This window comes from Odontesthes bonariensis, chromosome 3, assembly GCF_027942865.1.
Source record: "Odontesthes bonariensis isolate fOdoBon6 chromosome 3, fOdoBon6.hap1, whole genome shotgun sequence".
In the NCBI taxonomy this organism is placed as follows: domain Eukaryota; kingdom Metazoa; phylum Chordata; class Actinopteri; order Atheriniformes; family Atherinopsidae; genus Odontesthes; species Odontesthes bonariensis.
In genome coordinates this window covers 2,960,165-2,974,250 of record NC_134508.1, presented here as the reverse complement: position 1 = coordinate 2,974,250, position 14,086 = coordinate 2,960,165, and the positions used below count along the sequence as shown (strand labels likewise).

Below are 14,086 nucleotides of genomic sequence, written 5' to 3'. Positions count from 1 at the left end.
TAAACTTTAGCAACATTTGAAAAATTTTCAGGTGAGAAAGTAGTCGTTTAGATCCCCAACGTGTTGAAAACCTGACAAAATTCCGGCTATTTACAATTTTGTTCCCACGAATTCGGCGCTACTAAAGCTAGCCGCAGTGAGCTAACGCACTTCCGGTTATTTTCACAAAATAAAACACCCGTTGCCTTTTATCATAGGGAAAGCCATTACCATACAATTGGTGCTTTTGTTTTGAAAACAGGAAGTGAACCTATCCTCGTTGTAGCTAGCTTGAAACTGCTGTTTTGACAGGAAATGACGATCGGCGACGTCACGTTACGTTGCATCTTGGGTAGTTTGAGTATGAGTAGTAACCTCATGATGCATACCCAACATTTAGGAGAATCTAGTATGCATCCGGGAACTTCTCGCTTACTCAAACTCGCATACTAACTCAAACAGTTAGTAGGAGTAGTAGGAGAAGTATGCGGTTTGGAACACAGCCATTGTCCTGTTGATGAGCCAGTTTCAGCCCTGATACAGGAAACATTCAAACTGAACGAGGGGGTGACTGAGGTGGAGAAAAGTAGCTTTTTGTCTCGTCAGAGCGCAAAGAAGAAGAAGAGCACAGAAGGACATTAAAAGACAAACGTGGGACGGAGGAGAGGAAGCGACAGGAAGCAGAGGAGGGATGTTTCAAGGATGAAAAACGCCCTCGGCAGGGCGCAGAAACCCAAACTGCCGCGCAGAGACGGACAGAAACGAAGGCATCAGCTGCGGAGCTGAGGGCGACGCCTTCAGACTGAAGCGTTGCAACACATGAACACACCCTGTTCGCTCATTTCAGCCTGAAAACAATTTCCTGTTAAAATGGGATATTTGTTTTTCTACCCTCCAACCCTTCAGGTGGTCACATGACAAACATTTCAGCCCGCCGCCGCCTCAGACAGCAGAGCACGCGACTTCTACAAATCCTCCAGATGATGCCACACAGGGTCGTCATGGAAACTGCTCACGTTCCCATGGTAACGGAGCAGGATGCGGTGAAAACGAGACCCATCCCCTGCGGCGACAACCAGACTCCAGGTTCACACGCGGGAGGCAAACACACAACAGACCCACGCAGCGACACAGCGGCGCGTGTCACATGACTCAGAGGCGATAACACAACACAGTGTCACAGAGCTGAGGTCGGGCTGAATGGAGGGAATCTGTAATCTGACACCAACTGCAGCTCAGAACAGACGATTAGATGTAGAGAGGAAGAGAAACATTTGGTTTAGATCAACTCCTCTGACACAAACTGTATCATGTTTGTGTCTGACTGCCTTCTGTAAACCGTCACACCCCTCAGGAACATTAAACCTCTACCTTACCCGACCACAAACACTCCTGAAGCTCTGATGTCATGGTGTTCCTCAGGGCTCGGTCCCGGGACCACTCCTGTTCATTTTACACTTTAATCATTTAGTCTCCAACATTATTACTGATCCTGAAGGCCAGCAGCATGAAGCTTAAACTGCAGAAACAGACGCTCTGATGTCATGGTGTTCCTCAGGGCTCGGTCCCGGGACCACTCCTGTTCATTTTACACTTTAATCATTTAGTCTCCAACATTATTACTGATCTTTATGCACGATGATGCTGTGACGTTCTGCACCGCACACACACCAAAGCAGACTCTCAGCAAACCCTCTATGTTGTCAACACCAACGAAATCAAACTCCAGATGATCTAAAATGCACAAACAAAGCTTCATAATCCTCCAATCTTCCACTTTTTAAGGCTTTGAGACCGTTTCAGTGCCTCAGTTTAGATATCCAACTGATGACTTTTGGTCCAACCCCTGAAGAAAAAAGCTTTAATTGTTCAGATTAACTCTCGTCTTTCCCCTTTCAGGCCATAAAGAGACTCACTGCTGTCTTTTCTAAGTCTTTGCTGCATGATGGAGATGTACCTTACACGCGTGAACCTTTGCAAAGCTTAACTTCGGATACCATAAAGCCTTAAAACAGTACGTCATCACCATAGGTTCTTACCCCAAAGCCTTTCGAACCATCACTGCTGGGAGCTGGTTTTATCAAACCGAGGTTAGAGGCATAAACATCTGGGTGCAGATGTTGCAGCTGCCCTGAGATAACTGATGATGGATCATCCCGATACCTTTATGTCCTTTAGTCTGGATGCGTTTGTCTCTGTAGTTCCATACGCTAATCTCACGATACGATACACAATATTCAGCCAACGATTCGATGCGATACACTTGCATAATTTTCTGAAAAAAAGGGACAGTGCGATTGGACATGAATGGTCTCTGATTGGACCGGTGGTCCGACCTTTGAACCGGAAGGACAACACCGCCAGACAAACAGAAACAAACGAACATGTCACAAACGTGAGAGCTGTGCACTTTATACAACATTTTTATCAACTCATTTATCACTGTTTGGTAGAATGTGAGCCCCTGGCATTGTGTTGTATCACCTTAATGTTCTGTGTTTTCACTCATTGTAACAAAGTTTTATCGGGAAACGAAATATCGATATATATCGCAGTATCGATAAAATTGCTCAGCCCTACAAAGCAGACTATAAAATTAAAGCCTAAAGACTATTAAAGACTAAAACCCACAGTGAGACTGCTTCCTGTTACTCTGTGGATGCTCTGATGCTTTTAAAGCCAAAACACCACCTTTCTGAGTTGGATTTGATTTAAATTCAGATTTATTTCTACCTGCTCACACCTTTTACTTTGTTTTAACTCGTTCTTGTGTCTCTTATTTTGTTAACCTTTGTATTTACTGAATGTTTTTCCTGGTCTCTGCTTCCTCAGTTCAGTTTTAAATGTTTTATACGGTGAGAGACAGACTATGCCGGGGCTATGTGGGCTATTTTATTATTGTCGTTCTGTAAAGTTGCATTAAAGTGCTCCATGAATAAAGTTTGATTGATTCAAACACACAGTGCACATGTGTGCTGTTATGTCATCGAGCTTTAGGGGTTCCGTTTCTCCTGTTCGAATGAAGGTTAAATATTAATGAATAAATAAAACACCATGAAATCAGCCTGAGCCTTATTCACTGAGGTTCACTCACAGCAGCAACTCTGCTGCAGAGGGAGCCGTGCACGTCTGTGCACGTGACAGATGCCCCTGCAGCCCCCAAACCAGATTAAAGAGAAGTCAGAATCACATTAAGGAGAAAACGCTGGTGCCTCCAAAGTCAAACTCAAACCGAACTGGAGCTGATGTTTCCTTCACACCCACAAGGTGTTCTTCTGCTCTTTGTTTAAAAACTAGGGCTGGGCAATGATTAAAGTGATAGTTCGGAGTAGATTCATCCTAGGGTCATTTGAACCGTGACATCCAGCCAAGTAGCCCACCCGCAGTTTTTCCGATATTGGCTGAACATCAGCAGAGTTACTGAGTTATCCCGAATAGCTTTGTACAAGCGCTAACGGACCCTGGCAGTATCTCCAAAATTACCGCACTAAAATCACATGCCATGACACCAAACTTCTACAGTAGTACAAATATGGTCTGTACTCACAAAACGATGCATTTGGAAGTTTGTACATAGTCCAGGAGTTTATTATTATCAACACAAGCCTGATAGCTTCTCTGCTGCTAAAGCTGCGTCGACGTCACTTCCTTGATCTGGGAGCTTCAAAGTAAGATGAGGGTTGATCTACTACTGTAGACAACAAAGCAAGGCTGCTCAATTTCTGCATTGATAAAATAAATTCACAACTCTACAACATAAAAATTCATAAAAATTCATGTAGAATATAGCACATACTTTGTTGTCTACATAGGCCGTAAGGTGAACCTCGAAAACTCCTTCAGAACACCAGGCTTGTTCCGCGCTCTCCGAACCAAACACGCTTCAGCTCATAAAAAGATTTGAGTTATGTTGAGGTTTAAAAAAAAGTTTTGCCGCTCAGAACACAGTACTTTTTTAGTTCGCAACGTTTAAAGGAATAACTAGTGCCTGGCAAGGCGTATGTACATATTCGGCAGGCGTAATAACAGTTTGGCTCGCGAGAGGTGCCACGGTTGAGACGTCATCAGAATGGACGAATCGGATAGCTGGTATGTCAGCTGAGCTGGTAAACAAACAGCACCGCAGTGGCAGCGCGATCATCCAGCAGTACCGAAGAAGACGAGATTTCGACCGAAAGATTTGTTACATGCACATATCTTCTGTTAAGCGTGAGGAAACACAGAATTTCACCTGCACAAGGTGGAATGGAAGGAATCAGAAGGAACAAATAAAGAAGCACTTGCTGAGTTCTTATACGATGCGTGGCCACATGCTGATCTTACAGCAGCGGGAAGAAACCTCAGCAGTACATAGCACATCAACACCAATGTCACTGTGTGACTGTACTGGAAGGTGTGCAGTCTGTTCGTGCTGTGGAAGACCTGCAGTGTGACCACGAAGAATGTGACACTGGTGTTTTTGCATGCACAACATGCTGCACAGGAACATAAGACTGTCATTATTAAGAGCCCTGACACTGATGTAGCAGTCATTGCTGTGAGTCTGCAGAAAGATTTGCCATGCAGCTTGTACTTTTTCACAGGGACGGGCAACAGAACACGCATAATGGACATTACCAAGGTGTCATCAGCTCTCGGAGCCAGTGTGTGTTCAGCCTTGATTGGGATCCGTACATTCACTGGGTGTGACTCCACAAGGCAAAAAGAAGACATTTGCTGTGGCATGCGAGAAAGATGTCTACCTGAAGGCTTTCAGAAATCTGGGGACTGAATTTAACTTGGACCACTCTACATTTGCATTACTTTGCAAATATGTATGCCATTTATACCATCAGCCAACCGCAGAAAACATCAATGAGGCTAGGTACAAAGCTTTCTGTATGGCATCATCAGCCTTGCCAGAATTATCTATCCCCCCAACAAGTGATGCCCTCCACCAGCACTGCAAAAGGGCAAATTATCAGGCTAAAATAATGAGGTCATGTGTAAAGCAAAAGATTGGACTCATTTGAATCTGTGGTGGAGAGGAGGACACTGAACAAACTGTTATCCATCATGGATAACCCCACCCATCCTCTCCACCAGCTGCTGGTTGGACAGCGGAGCTCCTTTTCCAACAGGCTCATCCAGCTCCGCTGTCACAAGGACCGTTTCAGGAAATCCTTCCTACCAGCAGCCATCACCATATACAACACCTCCCCTCTGGCTGGAAGAGAACTTCAACCTCAATAGGCTTGAAGTCTCTCCTAAAAAACAATAACAAAAAACAAAAAATACTGTAGATTTGTACATAGCAAATGTTTATTCACTATTTTTATTTATTTTATATTATTTTATTTTATATTTATTTTATTCTATTTGCTTGTTTTTTACTACTTTAATTGTTTTCATATACTGTATGCTGCTGCAACAAAACAATTTCCCAAATTGGGATTAATAAAGTATTAATAAAGTAGACTTGTGCAGGTGTTCCAGCTGTTCAAACACCACAAAGGAAACAGAGGATAAAGAAGATGACAGCTGCCCTGACACTGACAGTGAGCAATAGTGTATGTGTGTGCGTGCGTTTTTTTTGTTTTTTTTTACCTTTATTCTATTCCATTTGTATCATTCCTTTTATTATGGTTATGTATATAAGTTTATGCCGGTTGATGTGTATGCCCTACTTGTTTTGATTTTGTTATGTGTTGTATAGTTGTTAGTGAATAAATCAGTAAATGAATACCTGAATGGTAAATGGCTAAATTGGCTCAATTCAGAAATACATGAATGAGCATTATCGTTGATAATTATTATTTTATGTTCACTTTAAAATGATATTTTGCGAGATTCCTTTCTGTAGGTGAGTTTTGACAGCATCAGACAGGTTGTCATTTTTCCAGTTTGTTGTCGTAAATCGGCAACGTGATTGGTCCAGCGCGGTCACGTGGTGTCTTGTGACGTCAAAATCGTCATTCAGCCCTGCGGAAAATATCTTCAGAAAACGTCTCGGTTTAAAAAAAGTACAGGATTCTGTGACGCGAAACTTTTTTTATATGTGCAAAATAAGTTGGTAATTTTTATCAGCTAACGGGCATGTAGTTCGGAGAGCACGGAGCGAGCCTAAACGAAAACGGGGTTCACCTTACGGCCTAACAGTAGTAGATCAACCCTCATCTTATTTTGAAGCTCCCAGCTCCCAGAAGTGACGTCGACGCAGCTTTAGCAGCAGAGAAGCTATCAGGCTTGTGTTGATAATAATAAACTCCTGGACTATTTTCAAACTTCCAAATGCATCGTTTGGTGAGTACAGACCATATTTGCACTACTGTAGAAGTTTGGTGTCATGGCATGTGATTTTAGTGTGGTAATTTTGGAGATACTGCCAGGATCCGTTAGCGCTTGTACGAAGCTATTCGGGATAACTCAGTAACTCAGCTGATGTTCAGCCAATATCGAAAAAACTTCGGGTGGGCTACTTGGCTGGATATCACGGTTCAAATGACCCCAGGGTCAATCTACTCCAAACCATCACTTTAAATTGTTTAATCTAATTAATCACATGATTTCCCTGATTAATCACGATTAATCGCATTTGTACGCAGAATCCAAAAATTAATCCAAAAGTAGCGTATAGCTTTTAGCATTTAGCTTTATTTTAAATGTGCTGCCATATGAATGAAAGTGCCATAACATTTGTTGTGCAAACACACTTTTAACATCAGCATCTTTCTGTAGTTTTTATGTAGAAGCCTCGCTCCACTGTCTGTTTCCTTGAATGACTTGCTGCTATCAGTTGTGTGTTCTGCCTTTAAGTGATATTTTAGACTGGAACTACTACGCTGAGAAGACAATTCAACTTGGCAGTGTTTACAGATGACTTTGGTTCTGTCGACTCCGCCGTCTGGAAGAACTTTAAAATGAAAATGGCCGAGTAAAAGTTCCGTACCCTTCTCCATGTTTGGTGGATCCGCCGATTACTTTCTTTTCCTGTTCCACAGCAGACAGCAGCAGACTTTTACAGAATAAAAGCCTGTGAGCAACAGACTTTTACAAAATAAAAGCCTGTGAGCAGCAGACTTTTACAAAATAAAAGCCTGTGAGCAACAGACTTTTACAATAATAAAATAAATGATAAAACAGGGGTGGTTCGTGGCGTAGTGGGCTGAGCAGGCGCCCCATGTACAGAGGCTATAGTCCTCGCTGCAGCTGGTCCCGGTTCGAGTCCCGCATCGGAGGGCCCTGTGCTGCATGTTGTTCCCCCCCTCTCTCTGCCCCCTGCTTCCTGTCTCTCTGAACTTTCCATTAAAGGCACAAAAGCCCCCAAAAATTATATAAAAAAATAAATAAAATATAAAAAAAACCTGCATTAATGCACAATAAAATATTTATCGGTGTTAAATAATTAACGAGTTAACTCGCCCAGCACTAATAAAAAGTTAAAATGCAGCCAGAGACACAATTTTTCCAACAGAGAAACGATAAACGCAGTTTTTACTGAGAGGTGAGAAGGTTCTGCCTTATAAATCCCGGTTCCTACATTACCCACAATGCAGCTGGCCCACACTAACACCCCACAGGTCACAGCAGCTGAAACATCTGGAGACTCGGAGCAGCAACAGAACTCACATGCGTGCAGAGAGAAGTGTTTTCGCTCAGAGGGGCCCGAGCTCCCAGCAGCCGAAGGGACTGGAGGGACCACCGATGAGCCCAAAGGGCCGACCGCCGGGCGGGCGACGGAGGCGACGGAGGTGACGGAGGCCGACGAGGAGCCGGAGGAGTCCCCCGCCTCGCCCAGGAGGTGCTGGATGGAGTGGAGCTGGAAGCAGGGGTCAGAGAGGAGGACGGAGGCAGCTCGAGACGTCCTGGGGAGGAGAGAAAGAGGAAAAACCACATTACCCAGCATGCCTCTGTTCGACTGCTGGGATCACAACACGAGACAGGAAAACGTTTGGAGGTTCGGCACCAAACTTGGTTTCTAACATCGCACAACACAGCAGGCTGAGCAGCTCAGAGGAAACAAACCACAGCAGAAGAAGAGAACAGAAGCTCATCAGAAAGTCATCAGATCATTCAGAACCAGATGTTCTGAACCGGGACACAAACAGACCCGCTTACAGAGGTCACATTTAGTTTAAGTCACAGAGCATCGGCTGCTCTCCCTGCCTCCCTCAGAGGCTTCTGACAGAACATCTCGTCTCCTGAACCCCAGCTCGTTGCTCTCGCCTCAGTCCCAACATGAACTGATGGAAGCAGCCCTGCCGGGCGACTCCACCCCCCCCACAGCGCCGGACTTTGATGCTCGAGTTCAGGCCGGTAACAGTAAAGCTGAGACAGACACAGCAGAGGTCAAAGCCTACCGACAGCCGCGCCTGTTACGGTGTTTGCTGCTCAGTCTGCACAGCAGGCAGTGATACGAAGGGAGAGAAAATAGGGCCAAGAGATTGTGAGGTCTGACTTTTTCCTGGAGAACCATTTTGTGATGCAAATGTATTACTCTGTTGAACGCATATTGTTCTGAGAAGCAAAACGCTTTATTTTTTAAACCCCAGCCAACTAGCCGGAACTACCTTCATCAACACCAAAACGAGGCTGGAACTCTGCTCACAGGACGCAGCAGGGGGTAAGAAGATGTTCAGGAATGATGTTGCTGATATGGGATGTTATACAGCTTCATGCCAAAAGAGGCGAACTATCCCTTTAAACTGCAGTATTCTGCTGTGGAGTCGGATCCATCCATCCCACGTGTTCAGCCTTCATTGCTGCTCCTCTTCTTAATGAAACTCTTTAGTTTCCTCCCCGCGGCGCCGCTCCATGCAAACCTCTCTGCATCAATCTTTCATGGCGAGGCTTTCCGCCGCCTCTCAGAACCAACCTGCTCTGCCTCTAACCCGCTCTGCCTCTAACTTTCTCTGCCTCTAACTCTCTCTGCCTCTAACTCGCTCTGCCTCTAACTCTCTCTGCCTCTAACTCTCTCTGCCTCTAACCCTCTCTGCCTCTAACCCGCTCTGCCTCTAACTCTCTCTGCCTCTAACTCTCTCTGCCTCTAACTCTCTCTGCCTCTAACTCTCTCTGCCTCTAACTCTCTCTGCCTCTAACCCTCTCTGCCTCTAACTCTCTCTGCCTCTAACCCGCTCTGCCTCTAACCCTCTCTGCCTCTAACTCTCTCTGCCTCTAACTCTCTCTGCCTCTAACTCTCTCTGCCTCTAACTCTCTCTGCCTCTAACCCGCTCTGCCTCTAACTCTCTCTGCCTCTAACTCTCTCTGCCTCTAACCCGCTCTGCCTCTAACTCTCTCTGCCTCTAACCCGCTCTGCCTCTAACTCTCTCTGCCTCTAACCCGCTCTGCCTCTAACTCTCTCTGCCTCTAACTCTCTCTGCCTCTAACTCTCTCTGCCTCTAACTCTCTCTGCCTCTAACTCTCTCTGCCTCTAACTCTCTCTGCCTCTAACTCTCTCTGCCTCTAACTCTCTCTGCCTCTAACCCGCTCTGCCTCTAACTCTCTCTGCCTCTAACCCGCTCTGCCTCTAACTCTCTCTGCCTCTAACTCTCTCTGCCTCTAACTCTCTCTGCCTCTAACTCTCTCTGCCTCTAACTCTCTCTGCCTCTAACTCTCTCTGCCTCTAACTCTCTCTGCCTCTAACTCTCTCTGCCTCTAACTCTCTCTGCCTCTAACCCGTTCTGCCTCTAACTCTCTCTGCCTCTAACTCTCTCTGCCTCTAACTCTCTCTGCCTCTAACTCTCTCTGCCTCTAACCCGCTCTGCCTCTAACTCTCTCTGCCTCTAACCCGCTCTGCCTCTAACTCTCTCTGCCTCTAACCCGCTCTGCCTCTAACTCTCTCTGCCTCTAACTCTCTCTGCCTCTAACTCTCTCTGCCTCTAACTCTCTCTGCCTCTAACTCTCTCTGCCTCTAACTCTCTCTGCCTCTAACCCGCTCTGCCTCTAACTCTCTCTGCCTCTAACCCGCTCTGCCTCTAACTCTCTCTGCCTCTAACTCTCTCTGCCTCTAACTCTCTCTGCCTCTAACTCTCTCTGCCTCTAACTCTCTCTGCCTCTAACTCTCTCTGCCTCTAACTCTCTCTGCCTCTAACTCTCTCTGCCTCTAACTCTCTCTGCCTCTAACCCGTTCTGCCTCTAACTCTCTCTGCCTCTAACTCTCTCTGCCTCTAACTCTCTCTGCCTCTAACTCTCTCTGCCTCTAACTCTCTCTGCCTCTAACTCTCTCTGCCTCTAACTCTCTCTGCCTCTAACTCTCTCTGCCTCTAACTCTCTCTGCCTCTAACCCGTTCTGCCTCTAACTCTCTCTGCCTCTAACTCTCTCTGCCTCTAACTCTCTCTGCCTCTAACTCTCTCTGCCTCTAACTCTCTCTGCCTCTATCTCTCTCTGCCTCTAACTCTCTCTGCCTCTAACTCTCTCTGCCTCTAACTCTCTCTGCCTCTATCTCTCTCTGCCTCTAACTCTCTCTGCCTCTAACTCTCTCTGCCTCTAACTCTCTCTGCCTCTAACTCTCTCTGCCTCTAACTCTCTCTGCCTCTATCTCTCTCTGCCTCTAACTCTCTCTGCCTCTAACTCTCTCTGCCTCTAACTCTCTCTGCCTCTAACTCTCTCTGCCTCTAACTCTCTCTGCCTCTAACTCTCTCTGCCTCTAACCCGTTCTGCCTCTAACTCTCTCTGCCTCTAACCCGCTCTGCCTCTAACTCTCTCTGCCTCTAACTCTCTCTGCCTCTAACTCTCTCTGCCTCTAACCCGTTCTGCCTCTAACTCTCTCTGCCTCTAACCCGCTCTGCCTCTAACTCTCTCTGCCTCTAACTCTCTCTGCCTCTAACTCTCTCTGCCTCTAACTCTCTCTGCCTCTAACTCTCTCTGCCTCTAACCCTCTCTGCCTCTAACTCTCTCTGCCTCTAACTCTCTCTGCCTCTAACCCTCTCTGCCTCTAACTCTCTCTGCCTCTAACTCTCTCTGCCTCTAACCCTCTCTGCCTCTAACTCTCTCTGCCTCTAACTCTCTCTGCCTCTAACTCTCTCTGCCTCTAACCCTCTCTGCCTCTAACCCTCTCTGCCTCTAACCCTCTCTGCCTCTAACCCTCTCTGCCTCTAACTCTCTCTGCCTCTAACTCTCTCTGCCTCTAACCCTCTCTGCCTCTAACTCTCTCTGCCTCTAACTCTCTCTGCCTCTAACTCTCTCTGCCTCTAACTCTCTCTGCCTCTAACTCTCTCTGCCTCTATCTCTCTCTGCCTCTAACCCTCTCTGCCTCTAACTCTCTCTGCCTCTAACTCTCTCTGCCTCTAACTCTCTCTGCCTCTAACCCGTTCTGCCTCTAACTCTCTCTGCCTCTAACCCGCTCTGCCTCTAACTCTCTCTGCCTCTAACTCTCTCTGCCTCTAACTCTCTCTGCCTCTAACTCTCTCTGCCTCTAACCCGCTCTGCCTCTAACTCTCTCTGCCTCTAACTCTCTCTGCCTCTAACTCTCTCTGCCTCTATCTCTCTCTGCCTCTAACTCTCTCTGCCTCTAACTCTCTCTGCCTCTAACTCTCTCTGCCTCTAACTCTCTCTGCCTCTAACCCGCTCTGCCTCTAACTCTCTCTGCCTCTAACTCTCTCTGCCTCTAACTCTCTCTGCCTCTAACCCTCTCTGCCTCTAACTCTCTCTGCCTCTAACCCTCTCTGCCTCTAACCCTCTCTGCCTCTAACCCTCTCTGCCTCTAACTCTCTCTGCCTCTAACCCTCTCTGCCTCTAACTCTCTCTGCCTCTAACTCTCTCTGCCTCTAACCCTCTCTGCCTCTAACTCTCTCTGCCTCTAACTCTCTCTGCCTCTAACCCTCTCTGCCTCTAACTCTCTCTGCCTCTAACTCTCTCTGCCTCTAACCCTCTCTGCCTCTAACTCTCTCTGCCTCTAACTCTCTCTGCCTCTAACTCTCTCTGCCTCTAACTCTCTCTGCCTCTAACCCTCTCTGCCTCTAACTCTCTCTGCCTCTAACTCTCTCTGCCTCTAACCCTCTCTGCCTCTAACTCTCTCTGCCTCTAACCCTCTCTGCCTCTAACTCTCTCTGCCTCTAACTCTCTCTGCCTCTAACTCTCTCTGCCTCTAACTCTCTCTGCCTCTAACTCTCTCTGCCTCTAACTCTCTCTGCCTCTAACTCTCTCTACCTCTAACCCTCTCTGCCTCTAACTCTCTCTGCCTCTAACTTTCTCTGCCTCTAACTCTCTCTGCCTCTAACTCTCTCTGCCTCTAACTCTCTCTGCCTCTAACCCTCTCTGCCTCTAACTCTCTCTGCCTCTAACTCTCTCTGCCTCTAACTCTCTCTGCCTCTAACTCTCTCTGCCTCCAACTTTCTCTGCCTCTAACTCTCTCTGCCTCTAACTTTCTCTGCCTCTATCTCTCTCTGCCTCTAACTCTCTCTGCCTCTAACTCTCTCTGCCTCTAACTCTCTCTGCCTCTAACTCTCTCTGCCTCTAACTCTCTCTGCCTCTAACTCTCTCTGCCTCTAACCCGCTCTGCCTCTAACCCTCTCTGCCTCCACACTCAGCCCCGGCCTGCTCTCTCCTCATTCGTGTGTTTCATCAGTAATAATCACACGTTGTTTTAATGATCATCTCTGCCGCAGGACTCCTGGGAGCCTCTGTTGGATGAAAGTGTGTCAGTGACGGTGGGATCACTGTCCTCTGAGCAGCCGGCTTTGAACGTGACGGATCTGTCTGCAGCACCAGAATAATACTCAGTGATGGGGCCAGAAACACAGAACTTTTAGGGCAGAACCGGGAACATTTACATGATCAAAAACACTCAAATCATCCTGATAATACCCAACCCACACGTCTCTGAACCTGGATGTCAGAGTTAGGAGTAACGTGGCGTTTCCTCGCCGCTGGATGGATGGAAATCAAAGCTGTGTGGGAGCTGTGGGAGTTAGTCGATCAGAAGATGTGTCGTGATCGATGCAGCGATGGAACATAATGAGTTTGCAGCCTCCAGATTATAAACCCACCGATAACGGCTGATTTTTTCAGCCGATCGACGAGCTTAAAGGCTGATTTCTGGTCGCCTACAGAGAGCCCTCTCCGTCTACGGAGACCCTCCCGGAGACGCTCTCCTATCTATCCGTCGAGGAGACGGAGACTCGCGGAGACCGCAAGGGTTGTGATTGGTCGGCTAACAACATAATTTCCAGAATCACTTTTCCGGTTTAGCTCCTTCCTCTCAGAACAACAACACCGCCATTTCTGAGTTTACTGTGTGCCGGTCAACATTTGGTCAAAGTTATTTGCCAACTTCACCGACAGCTAGCCAACTTCACCGACAGCTAGCCAACTTCTCCGACAGCTAACTTCTCAAACAGCTCGCAAACTTCACCGACAGCTTGCCAACTTCACCGACAGCTAGCCAACTTCACCGACAGCTAGCCAACTTCACCGACAGCTAGCCAACTTCACCGACAGCTAGCCAACTTCACCGACAGCTAGCCAACTAAACCGACAGCTAGCCAACTTCACCGACAGCTAGCCAACTTCACAGACAGCTAGCCAACTTCACCGACAGCTGGCCAACTTCACCGACAGCTAGCCAACTTCACAGACAGCTAGCCAACTTCACAGACAGCTAGCCAACTTCACCGACAGCTAGCCAACTTCACCGACAGGTAGCCAACTTCACAGACAGCTAGCCAACTTCTCCGACAGCTAGCCAACTTCACAGACAGCTAGCCAACTTCTCCGACAGCTAGCCAACTTCACAGACAGCTCGCCAACTTCTCCGACAGCTCGCCAACTTCACCGACAGCTAGCCAACTTCTCCGACAGCTTGTCAACTTCTCCAACAGCTAGCCAACTTCACCGACAGCTAGCCAACTTACCGACAGCTAGACAACTTCACCGACAGCTAGCCAACTAAACTGACAGCTAGCCAACTTCACCGACAGCTAGCCAACTAAACCGACAGCTAGCCAACTTCACTGACAGCTAGCCAAGCCAGGGCAGGAGGCTGGTACCGCGGCAGCAACAGGGCAGGTCGCCCGCCAGCCTGTGCTGTGCAGTATAGCCTAAAATATTTGTAAATTATTGTCGTAACATTTATAACATGGATATTATTCGAAATTATGGCTTTTAAGTCCCACAGCATCGTCAGAGGGC

At 47.1% G+C, this 14,086-nt stretch overlaps 1 protein-coding gene across 5 annotated transcripts in view; it reads right to left on the bottom strand.

Moving 5' to 3' along the window:
• Nucleotides 1-14,086, bottom strand: part of rnf123 (ring finger protein 123) — a 149,821-nt gene that overhangs the window by 48,833 nt on the left and 86,902 nt on the right. For all 5 annotated transcript variants that reach the window (XM_075460104.1, XM_075460108.1, XM_075460105.1 and 2 more), the window contains exon 37: nucleotides 7,588-7,823. In XM_075460104.1, the coding sequence (XP_075316219.1) occupies nucleotides 7,588-7,823 (236 nt within the window). The remainder of the gene's footprint in view (nucleotides 1-7,587; nucleotides 7,824-14,086) is intronic.